This window comes from Natator depressus, chromosome 23 (assembly GCF_965152275.1).
Source record: "Natator depressus isolate rNatDep1 chromosome 23, rNatDep2.hap1, whole genome shotgun sequence".
Taxonomy (NCBI): domain Eukaryota; kingdom Metazoa; phylum Chordata; order Testudines; family Cheloniidae; genus Natator; species Natator depressus.
In genome coordinates this window covers 17,030,034-17,048,686 of record NC_134256.1, presented here as the reverse complement: position 1 = coordinate 17,048,686, position 18,653 = coordinate 17,030,034, and the positions used below count along the sequence as shown (strand labels likewise).

The 18,653-nt window shown below is 55.8% G+C and overlaps 1 protein-coding gene across 1 annotated transcript in view; it reads right to left on the bottom strand.

Moving 5' to 3' along the window:
• Positions 1 to 1,377: 1,377 nt before the first annotated feature.
• The window catches only part of LOC141976843 (T-cell-interacting, activating receptor on myeloid cells protein 1-like), a 103,942-nt gene continuing 86,666 nt past the window's right edge, over positions 1,378 to 18,653 (bottom strand). Inside the window, exon 4 of the mRNA XM_074938007.1 lies at positions 1,378 to 1,499. Within this exon, the coding sequence (XP_074794108.1) occupies positions 1,378 to 1,499 (122 nt within the window). The remainder of the gene's footprint in view (positions 1,500 to 18,653) is intronic.

The following is an 18,653-nucleotide window of genomic DNA, read 5'->3' as shown; positions in this document are numbered from 1 at the left end:
ATCATACAGACAAACAATAGGGAAGTGGGGACAGAACAATAAAGAAATGAGGAGTTCACAACCACAGCTATTGAGCAGTGATTTGTTGCCAGACAGAATGCTATCAAAGTAAGTTTTGTTTAACCATCTTAAGATCTGTTTCTTTATCTGGTGATAGTGGGTGCCGTTAGGATGGGGTCTCCTCCTTAACAGACTCATATTACATTGTTTTAATATCATTTAGATGGAACGTGAGGATGTGACTTCCTGCTTCTCAGCTAATGGCTGCTGCTCTTTTAATCTGGCCGCAGATGAAGGCCTTAGGCTTTAGGCCTTCCAATATGGCTACAGGCCAAAAAATATGGCTACAGGACAAGACCTTATCCTTACAGTGGGCTCTCTCTCGGGGCGCTGGGATTCTGCGGGATGGAGGGCCCAGCTCGGGGCTCAGCGATGAGCCCTGCTGGTACTGGGGGATTTAACTACCCAGCCATCAGCTGGGAAAATGCTAGGTAGGGTGACCAGGTGTCCAGTTTTCGACCGGAACACCCGTTCGAAAAGGGATCCTGGCGGCTCTGGTCAGCACCACTGACCGGGCCATTGACTGTTCGGTTGGCAGTGGTCCGCAGCAGGGCTGGCAGGCTCCCTGCTAGCCTCCGCACCACATGGCTCCTGGGAAGCAGCCGGCACGTCCCCCCTCCGGCTCCTACATGTGGGGGCAGCCAGGGGGCTCCACACGCTGCCCCTAGCACCACCCTTGCAGCTTCCATTGGCTGGGAACCACGGCCAATGGGAGCTGCAGAGGCAGTGCATGCAGATGGGGCAATGTGCAGAGCCGCCTGCCTGTGCCTCAGCATAGGAGCCAGAGGGAGGACATGCTGCTGCTTTTGGGAGCTTTTTGAGTTAAGCGCCACCCGGAGCCTGCACCCCTGACTCCCTCCTGGGCCCCAACCCTCTGCCCCAGTCCCAGCCCTGATCCCTGCCCACCCCCCAATCCCCTCAGTCCAGCCCGGAACAGAGACCAGCCCAGCTGGGCCAGAGAGTAAGACCCCAGCGCCTTCCAGGGACTGCTCTGTGGGGAGCCCAATGCGCCCATCACAGGGGCTGGTGCTGTGGGGCCAGGGATCAGGGATTCAATATTGAGGTGCGGCTGTCAGATCAGGAGTGGTGGTGGTGGGGATCTCAGAGGAAGGGGTGTTTGTGGGGCAGGGGAGTTTGTGCTGGAGTCTCAGCCCCCCAAGGGGAAGCTGCTCATTCCCTGGGGAGATTCTCTTCTCCGCACGGCCGGATCCAGGCTCCTGGGAGCACAGAGAGACAGCGGGTTAGAGGGGCCTGTGTCACCCTGGGCCCAGCCCCTGGGGGAGCAAGGGGCACAGAAGGGCGGGGGGGTCACCTCACCTAGAGGGCTCCCGTCGGGCAGCTGTAATAGGCCTCAGCCAGGATCAGCCCCAGGACGAGCAGGACCATGGCGCCCAGCCCCAGGCGGGTGATGTTGCCGTGGGTGAAATCCGAGGGGGGTGCTGCGGGGGGAAGGGGAGAGTCACTCAGCGGCTTGGACAGGGAAATCAGCAGCTGGAGGGACATGCTTGCTGCTTCCCAGGAGCCTCCTGAGGTCAGCGCTGGCTGGAGCCTGCACACCTCAGCCCCTTCCGCACCCAAACTCCCTCAGAGCCTGCACTCCGCACGCCCTCCCACACCCCAACCCCTGACCCAGCCCGGAGCCCCCTCCTCCACCCAAACCCCTCAGCCCCGGCTCCACCCCAGAGCTTGCACCCCCAGCCAGAGCCCTCACCTACTCCCCCACCCCAATCCTCTGACCCAGTGCGGATCCCGCTCCTGCACTCTGAACCCCACGTTTCTGGCCCCACCCCGGAGCCCTCACCCCCTCTCGCACCCCAGTCCCCTGCCCCAGTCCGGTGTAAATGAGCGAGTGAGTGAGGGTGGGGGAGAGCAAACGAAGGAGGGAGTGGGGATGGAGTGACCGGAGGGTGTGGCCTCGGGGAAGGGGTGGGGCAGGGAGCGGGGCAAGGGTGTTCAGTTTTGTGCAATTAGAAAGTTGGCAACCCTAGGGCTGATGCGCTCCTGGGCTGTGTAAGGAGGGGAGCAGGATCAGGAAGGGGATTTCCCCCAGCGTGCGGCCTTGGTGAGGCCGAAACTGGATCCTGCGTCCAGTTCTGGGGGCCCCAGTTAAAAAGGCTGTTGGAAAAGTGCAGCGGGTGCAGAGCAGAGCCAGAAAACGCTGCAAGGGCTGGAGAAGAGGCCTGACAGGAAAGGCCGGGGGGAGCTGCTTGTGTGGCGCTGGTCAGACAGCTGGGCTGGTCACAGTGTCCAAGCTCCTTCCAGGAGAGAAACCGCAGGTGCTGACGGGCTCCTCAGTGCAGCAGAGACAGACAGAACCAGACCCAAGGGCCGGACGCTGGGTCTGGGCAAACTCCAGTGAGAAAGGAGGCAGCAGTTTCTCCCTGTGCGGGGGATTAACCCCCCAGCGCCAGATCCTCAGGGAAGTGGGGGAGTCACAGCCAGGCTGGAGACCTTTCTGGGGGATGCTTTAGTCAAACACAAGTGACTGGGCTCAGTGCAGGGGAGCTGGGGGAAGTTCTCTGCTCTGGGTTATCAGGGGGTGAGACTGGATGGGCAAATGGTGCCTCCTGGCCTTAAACTCTGTGAATCTTTGACTGTAACCCCAGCCTGGGCTGACTGCTCGCCCCGGCCCATCTCCAGCCCCGAGCGCTGGCCCTGTGCTGGTTTGGGACAGTCCCACTCCCTCGAACATCACAACAGCGCAACCCTCTCTGCCGCTAAAGGGGATCTGCCGACTCCCTGGGCCAGGGGCTGCTCTTGATCAGCAGTGCACAATTCCCAGTGGCACCCAGATCCCACCTACCCCCTCTGCCCTGTTCAACTTCAGGAGAAGGGAAGTTTTGGTGTCTCTCTCTGCTCCGATCTGCCCCCATCTGCTCCCCAGGTTTGGATTCTCCAGCCAGCCCCTCTCCCTGCTCCCAGACCCCCTGTGCTCTGTAGCGCTAGGGCAGTAGAGATGTCACAGCCTCTCTCTGACATGCTCTCTCCCCTCCTCAGGTCTGATATTCGTCACCGCTCCCTGTTTCCTGCCCTGCACCACCTACCTTCCCCGCCCTGACCACAGCGTCTCTAGGGCTGGAGTATTGAGAACTGAGCAGGCCTGGTTTACTTGCTTGTCTAAACATGTCACTGAGGAAATGTCTCCTGTCGCATCTCACTGCCTGGGGACGGAGACAGCCCCTGGCTAAAGGCACAGTTGGGCCCAGGTGAAAGGTCACTGCGTGGTTGGGAGCCTGGGTTGTTGGATGAGCCTGAACCTTTTGCCTCCACCCTGGTCTCCAGTCCCTGGTGAGAAGGACCCAGCTCCTCTGGGGGAAATTCACCCTCTGGGCTTAAGAGGGAAATAAATGGGGCCTGGGCCTCATGTGGGACCCTCGGCATAGGGGTGAATTCCCCCCTCCTCCAGAGAACACCTACCATGAGATTGTTTAGTCTCCTCCGCCCTGTCCTCCACACCCAGCTCCAGCCACATCTGCCCTGACTGCCCCCACTCCCCATTCTGGGCTCCCGAGGGTTCCGCTGTGCCTGCTGAGAGACGGGTACCAGGGCACGGCTGGATGGGGAAGAACACAAGGCAGCTGAGAATGAGCATCCAGAAGTGACCTCTAGCAGGTGGGGAGCTGGAATCAGTGTGAATAAGCAAGTGGGGGAACCAGGGCAAAAGGCCAAAGAAACGTGGGAGTCTTGTGAATAGATGTTAACACCTCTGCAGGAAGCCAGGCAGCCGAGGGCCTCAAGGGAAATGTGTCAGGAATACAAGTTTTGCAGATCAACTCTTCATAGTAATTGATGCAGAAACAGATTGTCCTGGGATGGTGGCTGGGCACCTTTCACCCCTGGGATGGAGTCAGCTCTGCAGAGGAGCTGGACAGGGGATGTTTGGGGGAGCTCAGATGCTCAGATGAGGGTCAGAGGAGCACAGTGTGACACTGCCTGTCATAAGCCGAGCCTAGAAGATGACGGGGTGAAAAAGGGTAAATACGTTTTGCATTTTTAAAAGAATCATTGGTACAAAACCATCTGTGAAGAATTTTTTTTGCTGTTGTCCCCCATTTACCCCCCATTCGTGGTGCCAAAATGGTAAAAATGGAGGGAGGGGAAATCCAAAAGCTGAAACTTTAATAAAAAAAAATTCTCTGCAAATATTGTTTTTTTAAATGTAAATTTTCATTTTATCTTTTAAGTTTTCAGATTTGTTTTTAGAAAACTCCAAAAACAGTTTTAATTTTATCTGAAAAAATGAAAATTTTGGAAATAATGACAATGTTTGACAAAAATTCTCACTTTGAAAAATCTGTCATTTTTAGATGAGAACATTCTGGCAGCTCTAACTCAGAGTGACTCCTGGGGCTGTGGGTCAGGCTGAGCTGCTGGCACCCTTGGATGGCAGTGGAGCCCTGCTTGTAGCTCAAACAATGCTGCCCAGAAAGGGCCTGATCCGAAGCCCGTTGGTGGCAAAGGAAAGACTCCACTGACTTCACTGGCCTTGGGATCAGGCCCCTGTGTAAGAGGGTCGGTTCTCTTGTGACAGAGAAATGGCTCCAGAGCTTTCACTTGGAGTGACCCAACCCAGACCATCCGCAGGAACAGGAACTGGGAAACCCTCCACCGTGGAAAGGTGAAAAGGAGGTTGGTGACAGGATCATGAACAGCGCATAGCGCAATGTGAAGAAGGATGATTCACCCCATTCCCCAGCCAGAGCTGCAAGTGCAGCTGATACATGCAGCAAGAGCATCTGCAGAGTGGGTTCCTCCTGCTGCACAGACCCTGCAGCTGCCTCACTGCACAGACCCTGACAGGAGCAGAGACGACTCCACACAAAGACTTGAAGGAGTCAGCTGCACAGAGCTGGCAAAAGAAAGATCGATTGATAGATTGATATATAGATAAATGGCTCTGTATGGGGATAGAGAGAGGGAGACAGTCAGAGGATGTATCTGGGGGTAGATCGATATAATATTGTTTTTAAATATCATGCTTGGCTTATCACACCGTTAAGCACAGAGACCAAGACTTTCAGAAACGATTAGTGATTTTGGGGGCCGCATTTAAGCTACCTTAAAGGGGCTGATTTCCGGTATGTGGGGGCTAATATAGTCTGTTGCCCCTTAAGCTGTCTCATGTTGGGCTCCAAAAATCACTGCCCATTTTGGAAGGTTTGGCCAAAAGTGGTTGTGCTAGTTATGTATGTGCCAAATCATAGAATCATAGAATATCAGGGTTGGAAGGGACCCCAGAAGGTCATCTAGTCCAACCCCCTGCTCGAAGCAGGACCAATTCCCAGTTAAATCATCCCAGCCAGGGCTTTGTCAAGCCTGACCTTAAAAACCTCTAAGGAAGGAGATTCTACCACCTCCCGAGGTAACGCATTCCAGTGTTTCACCACCCTCTTAGTGAAAAAGTTTTTCCTAATATCCAATCTAAACCTCCCCCATTGCAACTTGAGACCATTACTCCTCGTTCTGTCATCTGCTACCATTGAGAACAGTCTAGAGCCATCCTCTTTGGAACCCCCTTTCAGGTAGTTGAAAGCAGCTATCAAATCCCCCCTCATTCTCCTCTTCTGCAGACTAAACAATCCCAGCTCCCTCAGCCTCTCTTCATAAGTCATGTGCTCTAGACCCCTAATCATTTTTGTTGCCCTTCGCTGGACTCTCTCCAATTTATCCACATCCTTCTTGTAGTGTGGGGCCCAAAACTGGACACAGTACTCCAGATGAGGCCTCACCAGTGTCGAATAGAGGGGAACGATCACATCCCTCGATCTGCTCGCTATGCCCCTACTTATACATCCCAAAATGCCATTGGCCTTCTTGGCAACAAGGGCACACTGTTGACTCATATCCAGCTTCTCGTCCACTGTCACCCCTAGGTCCTTTTCCGCAGAACTGCTGCCTAGCCATTCGGTCCCTAGTCTGTAGCGGTGCATTGGATTCTTCCATCCTAAGTGCAGGACCCTGCACTTATCCTTATTGAACCTCATCAGATTTCTTTTGGCCCAATCCTCCAATTTGTCTAGGTCCTTCTGTATCCTATCCCTCCCCTCCAGCGTATCTACCACTCCTCCCAGTTTAGTATCATCTGCAAATTTGCTGAGAGTGCAATCCACACCATCCTCCAGATCATTTATGAAGATATTGAACAAAACCGGCCCCAGGACCGACCCCTGGGGCACTCCACTTGACACCGGCTGCCAACTAGACATGGAGCCATTGATCACTACCCGTTGAGCCCGACAATCTAGCCAGCTTTCTACCCACCTTATAGTGCATTCATCTAGCCCATACTTCCTTAACTTAAATCTGTGTGTGAGAACAGCTGTACGGATGCGAGGGGCGGCATCCCCATGGCCCATTCTATCCTTGGCCCTCGGGCAGACCACAAACAAGAGTGATCAGTGCCAGCTGTCATGGGGATTTGTGATAAAGCTCCTCTGGCAGAACCACACTGCGCGGATGCTTAGCAGCCAGTCCAGTTCTCAGCTGCCCCAACCTTCCCTGTGGGATGAACATTGATCATTTCCTGCTGAGGCAACAGAGGCAGCTGTGTGAAAGCTGTGGGCACCGCTGACATGTTCCCAAAGCAGATGGACTCGATTCAGCACCTACCCCTATGAACCACACAACCCCTGCCCCTATAGTACTTCATGGCAAGTTGTCTGGCATCAGCTAAAGGGTGAATTTATACCGCTCCAGTTATACCAGTGTAAGGCCCTGTGCACACACAGATTGTGGTATAAGAGAGCCTTTTTCTGGTTTATCTTATGTCATTTTAGAAGCAATATAATTTATACAGAGTAAATTTTTAACAGTGAGGATAATTAACCATGGGAAATATTACCAAGGGCTGTGGTGGATTCTCCATTAGTCAATTTTTAAATCAAGGGTGGATGTTTTTCCAAAAGAGAAGCTCTAGTTCAAACAGGAATTATTTTGGGGCATTTATAATGGTGTTAAATATATAAAAAAGTGTTTTTAATTCATAAGGGTGGTCACACTCATGCAGGGATTTCCCTACACGCCCCTCATGGGGGTGTTTACCCCCCTGGATTTCCCCAACCCCCCGCCCCTGTTTTGTGAACTAGTTACATGCAGTGTTGCTAATTTAGTGATTGTTTGGAAATTTGAGTTGAAATTGAAACATTAATACACACTTTAAAAGCATATCCAGTGTATCATAAAATACGTGTATCTGAAAAAGTATAATAGATTTGAAAAGTATGAACAGAGACTAGCTTCCTTATACAGCTGTTGTTTTTTAGGACCATGTCAGTGCATTCATTTCGGTGATGTTGGCCAACCTAATAATTTCAAATTATGATTTGTGAGCGAAGTCTAAATGAGCTCTCCCTGACAGCCAGTGATGAGCTAGGGGCTGAGGGGAAAGGCTTCAGGACCAGATTGTATATACATTCACACCTAATCTACCTAGGTATCCAGCAAATAGAGCTGTGTTGCCCACGTGATTAGATTTTGGCTTGGGTTGGGCTACAAATCACTTAAATGGGGTGTGTGGGGGGGTAATGAAATGTTGTTATTCTTATTGTCTGAGTAAAGGGCAGTAGAACTGTACTTAGCCTGTGCTGATTGAGGGCATCAAGAGAGAGGGTGGGGACAGGTGTTTTGCTTGATGGTCTGCCTGAGTCACAAGTACTATTTGACCTCCCCTCTCCACTGCTTAAAGACAGATCTGATTTGATTAGGCTCCATAGATAGTCTCTTGTTCTGATAAGTGACCACTACAGCTGAAATCACTGATAATCAGGTCTAAGTGCTCAGACCTGCTGTGGGACAGTGTTTCTGTGGAAGAGACAGCCCAGTCTGCACTAGCAGTGAGGTTCCCCCGCTGAGAGCTCAGCTGAAATCATTGAGAGCTGGTGGAACCTCAAGAGACCAACTCGCAGAGGTCACGGTGGCAGGCGGCAGCAGAAGGTGACGGCGCAGGGCCCTGGCCACAGAGCGATGGAGTGAACGGTGGCACAATGAACAACAGTGGCCAGAGCGAACAGTAAGCAGCTGGAGGAACGAGCAAGGTGCCTTCTTGCCCCCCCACCTGGGAGGTGAACTCATGTGAAAGCACCTCTGAACTCTGAGTCTCCACTGACCAAGGACAACACTGGTGAGTGTTAATGAGGCTGTTAAGAATGCTGGAGACACAACACAGTTCATGCAAACAAACATGGCCGTGGCATCATACTTTCTATTTAGACAAGAGAACACACACTACAAATTGCAGGCCAATGTTAAGTGCATTATCACTTGTTCATCCTGAAGTTGAACACTGGTTCCAAACAAGACCAGCAAATGCTCACTATCTTTCTGCAAGAAACTCAGCTCACTGGCTCGAAGCATGTGGTACAACAGTGAAAGACTAAGCAGTTGAAAAAGTGAAGAACTCTCTCACCACGTTCAAAAAATTTGCATACATGGTTGATGAATGCACCGATGCAAATGGTCATCAAGTATTAAGTCATTGTGTACGTTATCTTGATGTCAGTGATAGGCCAGTAGATACATTTCTAGATGTTCAAGTTATAGAAGACAGATTGGCTGCCTCTGTGATAACCCACATCTTAGAAGAGTTAAATGCTTGTCAATGGGACCCCAAACAGATGGCTGCTTGTGCATTTGATGGAGCTGCAAACTTCTCTGGAAGACATGGTGGAGAACAAGCTTTGTTCAGAGAAAAGTATAACCCTAGTCTCTCCTGTACACACTGCAGAGGCCATCTACTTCAAATAGCGCTAGTACGAGCTGCAGACCCTTCAAAAGACATTAAAAAAGCTATAAATTTAATATCTTCATTATATTATTTTTTCAGCAAGAATCCGAAAAGCCTGAATATCTTGGAAAATATAGAAGATACACTGGGACTGAAGTTCAAATTAGTCCAACCTGGGAAAACCCTCTGGCTTTCTCATGAGTGATCCTTGGCTGTTGTCCTAAAATTACTCCAGCCGGTATTACTGGCTTTGGAAAGTATCTACCAAGATGGGATGGATCTAAGTAGTGAGGCTGGTGGATTACTTTTGCTACTACGTTCAGAGAAGACTATTGCCATTCTCTCTCTTGTAAGTCTACTGTTGAAACCACTTGGGTCATTAAACAGTGCCATCCAGGCATCTGCTTCAACAGCAGTAGATCTTTGTCCAGCAATAGAAGCTACACTTGGATCAATCAGAGAGCTATCCATTGAAAAAGTACTGGAAGAAGCAAAGACTTTAGTCCAGAAGTTGACTAATGAAGGCCTTTATATTGAATCCTTAAGTGAAGAGGACAAGAAGTGTTTGTTAAGACAACTGAAAAAGTACACAGACTTGATTCTTAAAAATCTACAACAGTGACTTCTAGATTCTACTCAACCTCTACGTAGCTTTTACAGATCCCTGTCCTATAAAACACCGACCGTTGAGTGGAGTGAGGCACGACCAGCAATGGGGCTGCCATGTGCTCAGGAAAGAATAGAGAATTTGAACACAGAGTGGAATATCATACAACGAATGAATGAAGATTTGACTTCAACTTCTTTTTTATCATCACTAGTGGCTTGACCCAATCTTTATGCTATGTTTCCTGGGATGAAAGAAGTAGAAGTTCATCTCTTGCTACTCCCAGTCACAACAGCTACAGTCGAGCGTTCTTTTTCATTATTGAATAGAATTTTGTGTTCTGAAAGACGTCGCCTTCTGCCTGATCATGTGAATGAACTAATGAGCATATCAACTGAAGGAATGGAAGTACCAGACACACGAGAGGCCACCAAAGATGAAGGCATTACATTCATGAAGTTCATTAACAGAGTTGTCTAAAATTATAACAAGAAATAAAGAAGGATGTAGATGTAGTGCTTCATAGAAAGCTTGAGAAGCCAACGTTAATTTGTGTGATGATTTTAAAATCTAATAAAATGGTCATGAAACATTTTTCAGTTTTTACTATGGTGCCATACAGCCCACCTTCACCCTCACGGTCTCACCCCTCATCAGCCCTGACCCCCGCCACCCCCCGTACATTTGAACACTCCCCCTAATTTCAATTCCTGGGAAAACACTGTGAGGCTTGTGAAAGGGGTCACCAGTACAAAAGTTTGAGAACCACTGCGCTAGAGTACTTCATGGGAAGTTATCTGGTATCAGCTAAGGAGTGAATTTATACTGCTCCAGTTATACCACTGTAAGTCCCTGTGCACACCTGGGTTCTGGTATAAAAGAGCCTTTTTCTGGTTTATCTTATCTTGTTTTGAAAGCAAAATTAATGATAAGCCGTACATTTTTAATGGTGAGGATAATTAACCATGGGAAAAACTTACCAAGGGCTGTGGTGGATTCTCCTTTACCAACAATTTTTAAATCAAGGGTGGATGTTTTTCTAAAAGAGATGCTCTAGTTCAAACAGGAGTTATTTTGGGGCAGTTCTCTGGCCTGTGTTATACAGAAGGTCAGACTATGTGACCACAGTGGTTCCTTCTGGCCTTAGAACCTATGAGTAAACCTGTCAAAGGCTCCGATTCCACAATAAGAGTGGGAGTTACACCAGCAAAGCTAGAGCGGTTTAATTACAGTGGTAAATTTCCCTGTCTATAGAGAAGCCCTGAGATAAAACAGCTCTTCCCATCAATGCTCTCCCTCTCCTGGTACATCTCTGTCACTGGAGTATCCGAGCCCCTCACAGTCATTAATAGGGTTTATCCTCACACACACCTGAGAGGTAGGGCAACTCATTCTTACTTCACAGATGGGGAAACCAAGGCACAGAGAGAGAATAAGTGACTGAGCCCAGGGCACACAAGAGTCTGCAGCTGAGTCAGGGACTGAACTCAGGGCGCTTGAGTGCCAGTCCACTGCCCTTGCCACAAGATTGTCCTTCTTCCCTGTATCTCCCAGTCTGTCCAAAAGCCTGAGTGACAATGACCAACCTGGAACCTGCTTTGAAGGCCAGTGATCCCAGACTATTTCACCCAAAGAGGGGAAGCGCCTGGAGGCTGGAAAACAGGGAAAACCACAGAGACAAGAGCTGTGAAGTCTGCCCCAGGGGATATAATTGATCTCACAGAGCATCCCACCCCGTATTGCTTCTGGGCTAGATCCTGGCCGTCTCCCACCGGCCCAAACCCCAGGGCAGCCAGGGCAGAATTAGACCCGGCTCTCCAGCCCTCGTGGGGATATTAATGGAAACAGACATGGCGGGATTAGAGAGCGACCAGCTGCTGCTCAGAAGAGGGAAGAGAGAGGAGTGTTCATGCCCTAAGCAGTGGCTCCTCCTCAGCAACTCTCTGCACACCCAGTCCAGCTGCTCTGTGCAGCTGTGTGGGGAGGGAACCACAGGATGAGCTGACAGCGCCCTGAGCATCTGCAGAGTCCCCTGTGCAGACACCACTTCCCCTGCCCAGCAGTGAGCTCCCTGGGCATGACCCCGAGCTAGCAGCCCAGCAGCATATCACACGCTGTGATGTGGGATTGAAGAACCCGCTCTCACAATGTTATTTTTGTCCTCACACGTTAACCTGCCTCATTCTCTCTCCATTAGTCTGTTCTCATGAGGATTCCAGGGCAGTTTATTTTCAGAGTCGTACATTTAAAGGCCAGAAGGGACCAATGGAACCATCTAGTCAGAGCGTCTGCACAGCCCAGGCCAGAGAGCCTCCCCCAGGGATCCCTGCATTGAGCTGCTAACTTCTGGCTGAGCTAGAGCATGTCTTCATAGAATATCAGGGTTGGAAGGGACCTCAGGAGGTCATCTAGTCCAACCCCCTGCTCAAAGCAGGACCAATCCCCAATTTTTGCCCCAGATCCCTAAATGGCCCTCTCAAGGATTGAACTCACAACCCTGAGTTTAGCAGGCCAATGCTCAAATCACTGAGCTATCCCTGGCTCTCTCTCTCTCTCGTAGAAAGTGACGTCTCCTCTCGGGTTAAAGACTCTAAACTGGCTCAATTTCTAAACACTAAGACGACTGTGGCTGATCAGTGCAAGAGGGGACTGGGGGAAGGGAGATGCTGGATTGGGACCAAGCAACTGGAGATGGGACCTGAGGTTTAGCTCCAGCTGCGGATCCTAATCTGACCTTCCCCAGAGTTTGTGGATGTGGATGTGGGGTTCTGGTTTGGGCCTATTGTAGGGGGGAGTCCCAAAGTCTGGGTGTGGGGACTCTCCCTCTGAGCAAAAGTGCAATAGGCACCAGATAAGATGATCCAGTGTCTCACTGAAGAGGGGAAGAAGATGCTCAATCTTGGGTGGCTGAGCCACCTAACAGTGAATGGGCAAGAGGGACAAGGTGAAGTTGGTTTTAGCAGAGATTTCAGGTAGCTCAGTGGAGTATCCAGATCTGGTGTGTACCCAAGACCTGACACTGAGAGTGACTGGGCAGCTAGGCCAGGCCACAGACGTACACAGGATAGACTGTAACAAAGGATACCGGAGAGTTTAACACTCCAGTTCAGAGTATAACCCATGACAGATTATTAGGGCAGGGATTGGGCTGTATGAAACCTGACTATGAAGCCAGCCCACCAATGGTACTGAGGAAGGAACACATTAGTAATGATGAGTGCGCCAGGGCCAGCTGAGAATTTTAAATCCAGAGCTATTTTCAATAGAAAAATAGATTGACTAAGTGATGTATTTATTTATTTATTTGTGGAGTCTCTACTTTCTTTGAACGTTTTTGATTTTTCATTGGAAAACCAAAAGCCCCAAAATATTTTTGTTTTTGGAAGTTTTCAGCTGAAAATCTTCATCGTTCATTTGCCGAAACCTAATATTCCCCCCCACACCCACTTTTCAGGTGATCAGCTTTTCGATGAAAAGTTAAAATTTTATTGCTGAAAATTTCAATGGAAATTCATTTAAAGTTTCCACAGGGGAAAAAGTTCCATTTTCTGCCCTGCCCCAGAGTGCACCATATTTAAGCCCTCCAGGGTCGCAGGTGGAATCTGCCAATGCTCTGTTCTGCCCTATGTCTACATGACTCCCCTGTGAAGTCCTAGCGTTTAATGCACATTAGTCTGAAGGCCTGTGTGACCAATGTGGGTGCAGGCCTTGCTGCTCTAGGCATAACTCACAGTATGAACCAAAGGCTGTGAACCGAAGTAGGCCTGGCCTCGGGACAATAGTAAGACTGGGTATTGGCTAACCAGCTAAACTCATTCCTGACCTGAGAGATGGTTCAGAGACACACAAAGTTCTCAAATAACACCACAAATACAAATGTAAGAGATGGTACAGGAACACACCTATTGATTCTAAGGATGAAGAGGGGCTGACAAGATAATGGATAAGGATGTTTGTTCGAACCAGCAGGAACAAGGATAAGGGCGGTGATAAGGGTAGTAACCGACAAGACCTAAAGTAGAATACATTATTTCTTTATATCAGTGTATTAAAGGAGAAGTCATAGGAGAGGTATTTTTGTACTAGTCTAGACACAGCACTCTGATCTGCTGATTGAACTGGTCCCTTGTCGCAGGCACACATCTGCTAGTGGATCTGTAGCTCCTATGGGGCACTAGGACTGTAGCTCTGGGTACGGGGAGGGTGTAACTCACGGGTAAGGCAAGGGGGTAGCTCAGGGTGCAGAGAGGGGGTAGTTAGGGGCTGTGTGCAGGCAGGGGGGAGCTCAGGGTGCAGGGAGGGGGTAGCTAGGGCCAGCGTGCAGGCAGGGGGTAGGTCAGTGTGCAGGGATGGGTTAGCTAGGGGCTATGTGCAGGAAGGGGGGTAGCTCAGGGTGCAAGGAGGGCGTAACTCACTGGGAAGGCAGGGGGGTAGCTCGGTGCAGAGAGAGGGGTAGTGAAGGGCTGTGTACAGGCAGGGGGTAGCTCAGGGTGAAAGAAGAGGGGTAGCTAGGGGTTGTGTGTGGGCAGGGGGGGTAGCTCAGGGTGTAGGGAGGGGGTAGCTGAGGGTGCAGGGAGGGGGTAGCTAGGGGCTGTGAGCAGGCAGGGGTAGCTGAGGGCTGTGTGCAGCGAGGGGGGTAGGTCAGGCTGCAGGCAGGGGGTTGCTAGTGGCTGTGTGCAGGCAGGGGGTGGCTCAGGATTCAGGGATGGGGTAGCTAGAGGCTGCGTGCAGGGAGGGGATAGGTAATGGTGCAGGGAGGTAGTAGCTAGGGGCTGTGTGTGGGCAGGGGGTAGGTCAGGGTGCAGGCAGTCGGTAGCTCAGGGTGCAGGGAGGGGGTAGCTAGGGGCTGTGTGCGGGCAGGGGGGTAGCTGAGGGTGCAGGGAGGGGGTAGCTGAGGGTGAAAGGAGGGGGGTGGTTCAGGGAATGGGTAGCTAGGGGCTGTATGCAGATGGGGGGTAGCTCAGGGTGCAGGGAGGGGGTAGCTAGGGGCTGTGTGAGGGCAGGGGGGTAGCTCAGGATGCAGGGAGGGGGTAGCTGTGGGCTGTGTGTGGGCAGGGGGGTAGTGCAGGGTGCCGGGAAAGGGTAGCTGGGGGCTGTGTGCAGATGGGGGGTAGCTCAGGGTGCAGGGAGGGGGTAGCTAGGGGCTGTGTGCGGGCAGGGGGGTAGCTCAGGGTGCCCGGAGGGGGTAGCTGGGGGCTGTGTGAGGGCCGGCGGGGGGGGGGGGGGTAGCTCACAGGGCAGGGAGGGGTAGCTCAGGAGCAGGGACGGTGTAGGACAGGGTGCAGGGTGGGGGTAGCTGGGGCTGTGTGTGGGCAGGGGGGTAGCGTAGGGTGCTGCGAGGGGGTAGCTAGGAGCTATGTGAGGGCAGGGGGGTAGATCAGGGTGCAGGGACGGTGTAGGACAGGGTGCAGGGTGGGGGTAGCTAGGGGCTGTGTGCGGGCAGGTGGGTGGCTCAGGGTTCAGGGAGGGGGTAGCTGGGGGCTGAGGGGGTAGCTGGGGGCTGTGTGCAGATGGCGGGTAGCTCAGGTTGCGGGTAGCTAGGGGCTGTTTGCAGGGAGGGGGTAGCTCAGGGTGCAGGGAGGGGGTAGCTAGGGCCTGTGTGCGGCCAGGGGGGTAGCGCAGGGTGCCGGGAGGGGGTAGCTAGGGGCTTTATGGTGGCAGGGTGGTAGCTTAGGGTGCTGGGAGAGGGTAGCTGGGGGCCGTGTGCCGGCAGGGGGGTAGCTCAGGGTGCCCGGAGGGGATAGCTGGGGGCCGTGTGCGGGCAGGGGGGTAGCTCAGGGTGCCTGGAGGGGATAGCTGGGGGCCGTGTGCGGGCAGGGGGGTAGCTCAGGGTGCCCGGAGGGGATAGCTGGGGGCCGTGTGCGGGCAGGGGGGTAGCTCAGGGTGCCTGGAGGGGATAGCTGGGGGCCGTGTGCGGGCAGGGGGGTAGCTCAGGGTGCCTGGAGGGGATAGCTGGGGGCCGTGTGCGGGCAGGGGGGTAGCTCAGGGTGGAGGGAGGGGGTAGCTGGGGGCTGTGTGAGGGCAGGGTGTAGCTTAGGATGGAGGGAGGGGGTAGCTGAGGGTGGAGGTATCAAGGGCTGTGTGCGGGCAGGGGGGTAGCTGAGGGTACAGGGAGCGGGTAGCTGAGGATGTAGGGAGGGGATAGCTAGGGGCTGTGTGCGGGCAGGGGGGTAGGTCGGCGTGCGGGGGGGGGGTAGCTGGGGGCTGTGTGTGGCCAGGGGGGTAGATCAGGGTGCCGGAAGGGGGTAGCTAGGGGCTGTGTGCAGATGGGGGATAGCTCAGGGTGCACGTAGCTAGGAGCTGTGTGCAGGAAGGGGGTAGCTCAGGGCTGTGTTCAGGCAGGGGGTTGCTCAGGGTGCCTGGAGGGGGTAGCTGGGGGCTGTGTTCAGGCAGGGGCAGGGGGCAGGTCGGGGTGCAGGGAGGGGGTAGCTGGGGCTGTGTGGGGGCAGGGGGTAGGTCGCGGAGCAAGGTGGGGGTAGCTGGGGGCTGTGTGCAGACAGGTGGGTAGGTCGGGGTGCAGGATGGGGGTAGCTAGGGGCTGTGTGCAGGCAGGGGGGTAGGTTGGGGTGCAGGGTGGGGGTAGCTGGGGGCTGTGCGGGGTCAGGGGGCAGGTCAGGGTGCAGGGTGGGGGTAGCTGGGGGCTGTGTGCAGGCAGGGAGTAGGTCGGGGTGCAGGCAGGGGGTAGCTGGGGCTGTGTGGGGCAAGGGGGTAGGTCAGGGTGCAGGGAGGGGGCAGCTCAGGGTGCAGGCAGGGTGTAGGTCAGGGTGCAGGGAGGGGGTAGCTAGGGGCTTGCGGGGGCAGGTCAGGGTGCAGGGAGGGGGTAGCTGGGGCGGTGGGGGGGTAGCTCAGGGTGCATTCAGGGGGTAGCTAGGGGCTGTGCGGGGGCAGGGGGCAGGTCGGGGGTAGCTAGGGGCTGTGTGGCAGCAGGGGGGCAGGTCGGGGTGCAGGAAGGGGGTAGCTGGGGGCTGTGTGGGGGCAGGGTGTAGGTCAGGGTCCAAGGTGGGGGTAGCTGGGGCTGTGCGGTGGCAGGGGGCAGGTCGGGGTGCAGTGTGGGGGTACCTGGGGCTGTGGGGGGGCAGGGGGGCAGGTCGGGGTGCAGGGTGGGGGTAGCTGGGGCTGTGTAGGGGCAAGGGGGCAGGTCGGGGGGCAGGGTGGGGGTAGCTAGGGGCTGTGTGGGGGCAGGTCGGGGTACAGGGAGGTGGTAGGTAGGAGCTGTGCGGGGGCAAGGGGGCAGGTCGGGGTGCAGGGCTGGGGTAGCTGGGGGCTGTGCGGGGGCAGGTCGGGGTGCAGGGGGGGTAGCTGGGGCTGTGGGGGGGCTGGGGAGCAGGTCGGGGTGCAGGGAGGGGGTAGCTGGGGCTGTGCGAGGTCAGGGGGCAGATCGGGGTGCAGGAGGGGGTAACTGGGGGCAGCACAGGGTCAGGGGGGCAGGTCAGGGTGCAGGGAGGGGGTAGCTGGGGGCTGTGCGGGGGCAGGGGGCAGTTCGGGGTGCAGGGAGGGGGTAGCTGGGGCTGTGTGGGGGCAGGTCGGGGTGCAGGGTGGGGGTAGCTGGGGGCAGTGCAGGGTCGGGTGCAGGTCGGGGTGCAGGGAGGGGGTAGCTGAGGGCAGTGCAGGGTCGAGGGGCAGGGAGGGGGTAGCTGGGGGCTGTGCGGGGGCAGGGGGCAGGTCGGGGTGCAGGGAGGGGGTAGCTGGGGGCTGTGCGGGGGCAGGGGGGTATTTCGGGGTCCAGGGTGGGGGTAGCTGGGGCTGTAGGGGGGTAGCTGAGGGTGCAGTCAGGGGGTCGCTGGGGGCTGTGGGGGGGTAGCTCGGGGTGCAGTCAGGGGGTCGCCGGGGGCTGTGGGGGGGCAGGTCGGGGTGCAGGGAGGGGGTAGTTGGGTCTGTGCGGGGGCAAGGGGCAGGTCGGGGTGCAGGGTGGGGGTAGCTGGGGCTGTGGGGGGCAGGCCGGGGTGCAGTCAGGGGGTCGCCGGGGGCTGTGCTGGGGCAGGTCGGGGTGCAGGGAAGGGGTAGCTGGGGGCTGTGCGGGGGCAAGGGGCAGGTCGGGGTGCAGGGAGGGGGTAGCTGGGGCTGTGGGGGGGCAGGTCGGGGTGCAGTCAGGGGGTCGCCAGGGGCTGTGCTGGGGCAGGTCGGGGTGCAGGGAGGGGGTAGTTGGGGCTGTGCGGGGACAGGGGGCAGGTCGGGGTGCAGGGAGGGGGTAGTTGGGGCTGTGCGGGGGCAGGGGGCAGGTCGGGGTGCAGGGAGGGGGTAGCTGGGGCTGGTGGGGGGCAGGTCGGGGTGCAGGGAGGGGGTCTCCGGGGGCTGTGCGGGGGCAGGGGGCAGGTCGGGGTGCAGGGAGGGGGTAGCTGGGGGCTGTGCGGGGGCAGGGGGCAGGTCGGGGTGCAGGGAGGGGGTAGCTGGGGGCTGTGCGGGGGCAGGGGGCAGGTCGGGGTGCAGGGTGGGGGTAGCTGGGGCTGGGGGGGGCAGGGGGCAGGTCGGGGTGCAGGGAGGGGGTAGCTGGGGGCTGTGCGGGGGCAGGGGGCAGGTCGGGGTGCAGGGAGGGGGTAGCTGGGGGCTGTGCGGGGGCAGGGGGCAGGTCGGGGTGCAGGGAGGGGTAGCTGGGGGCTGTGCGGGGGCAGGGGGAGGTCGGGGTGCAGGGAGGGGGTAGCTGGGGCTGTGCGGGGGCAGGGGGCAGGTCGGGGTGCAGGGAGGGGGTAGCTGGGGCTGTGCGGGGGCAGGGTGCAGGTCGGGGTGCAGGGTGGGGGTAGCTGGGGCTGGGGGGGGCAGGGGGCAGGTCGGGGTGCAGGGAGGGGGTAGCTGGGGGCTGTGCGGGGGCAGGGGGCAGGTCGGGGTGCAGGGTGGGGGTAGCTGGGGCTGGGGGGGGCAGGGGGCAGGTCGGGGTGCAGGGAGGGGGTAGCTGGGGCTGTGCGGGGGCAGGGGGCAGGTCGGGGTGCAGGGAGGGGGTAGCTGGGGCTGTGCGGGGGCAGGGGACAGGTCGGGGTGCAGGGAGGAGGTAGCTGGGGGCTGTGCGGGGGCAGGGGGCAGGTCGGGGTGCAGGGAGGGGGTCGCCGGGGGCTGTGCGGTGGCAGGGGGCAGGTCGGGGTGCAGGGAGGGGGTAGTTGGGGCTGTGCGGGGGCAGGGGGCAGGTCGGGGTGCAGGGAGGGGGTAGTTGGGGCTGTGCGGGGGCAGGGGGCAGGTCGGGGTGCAGGGAGGGGGTAGTTGGTGCTGTGCGGGGGCAGGGGGCAGGTCGGGGTGCAGGGAGGAGGTAGCTGGGGGCTGTGCGGGGGCAGGGGG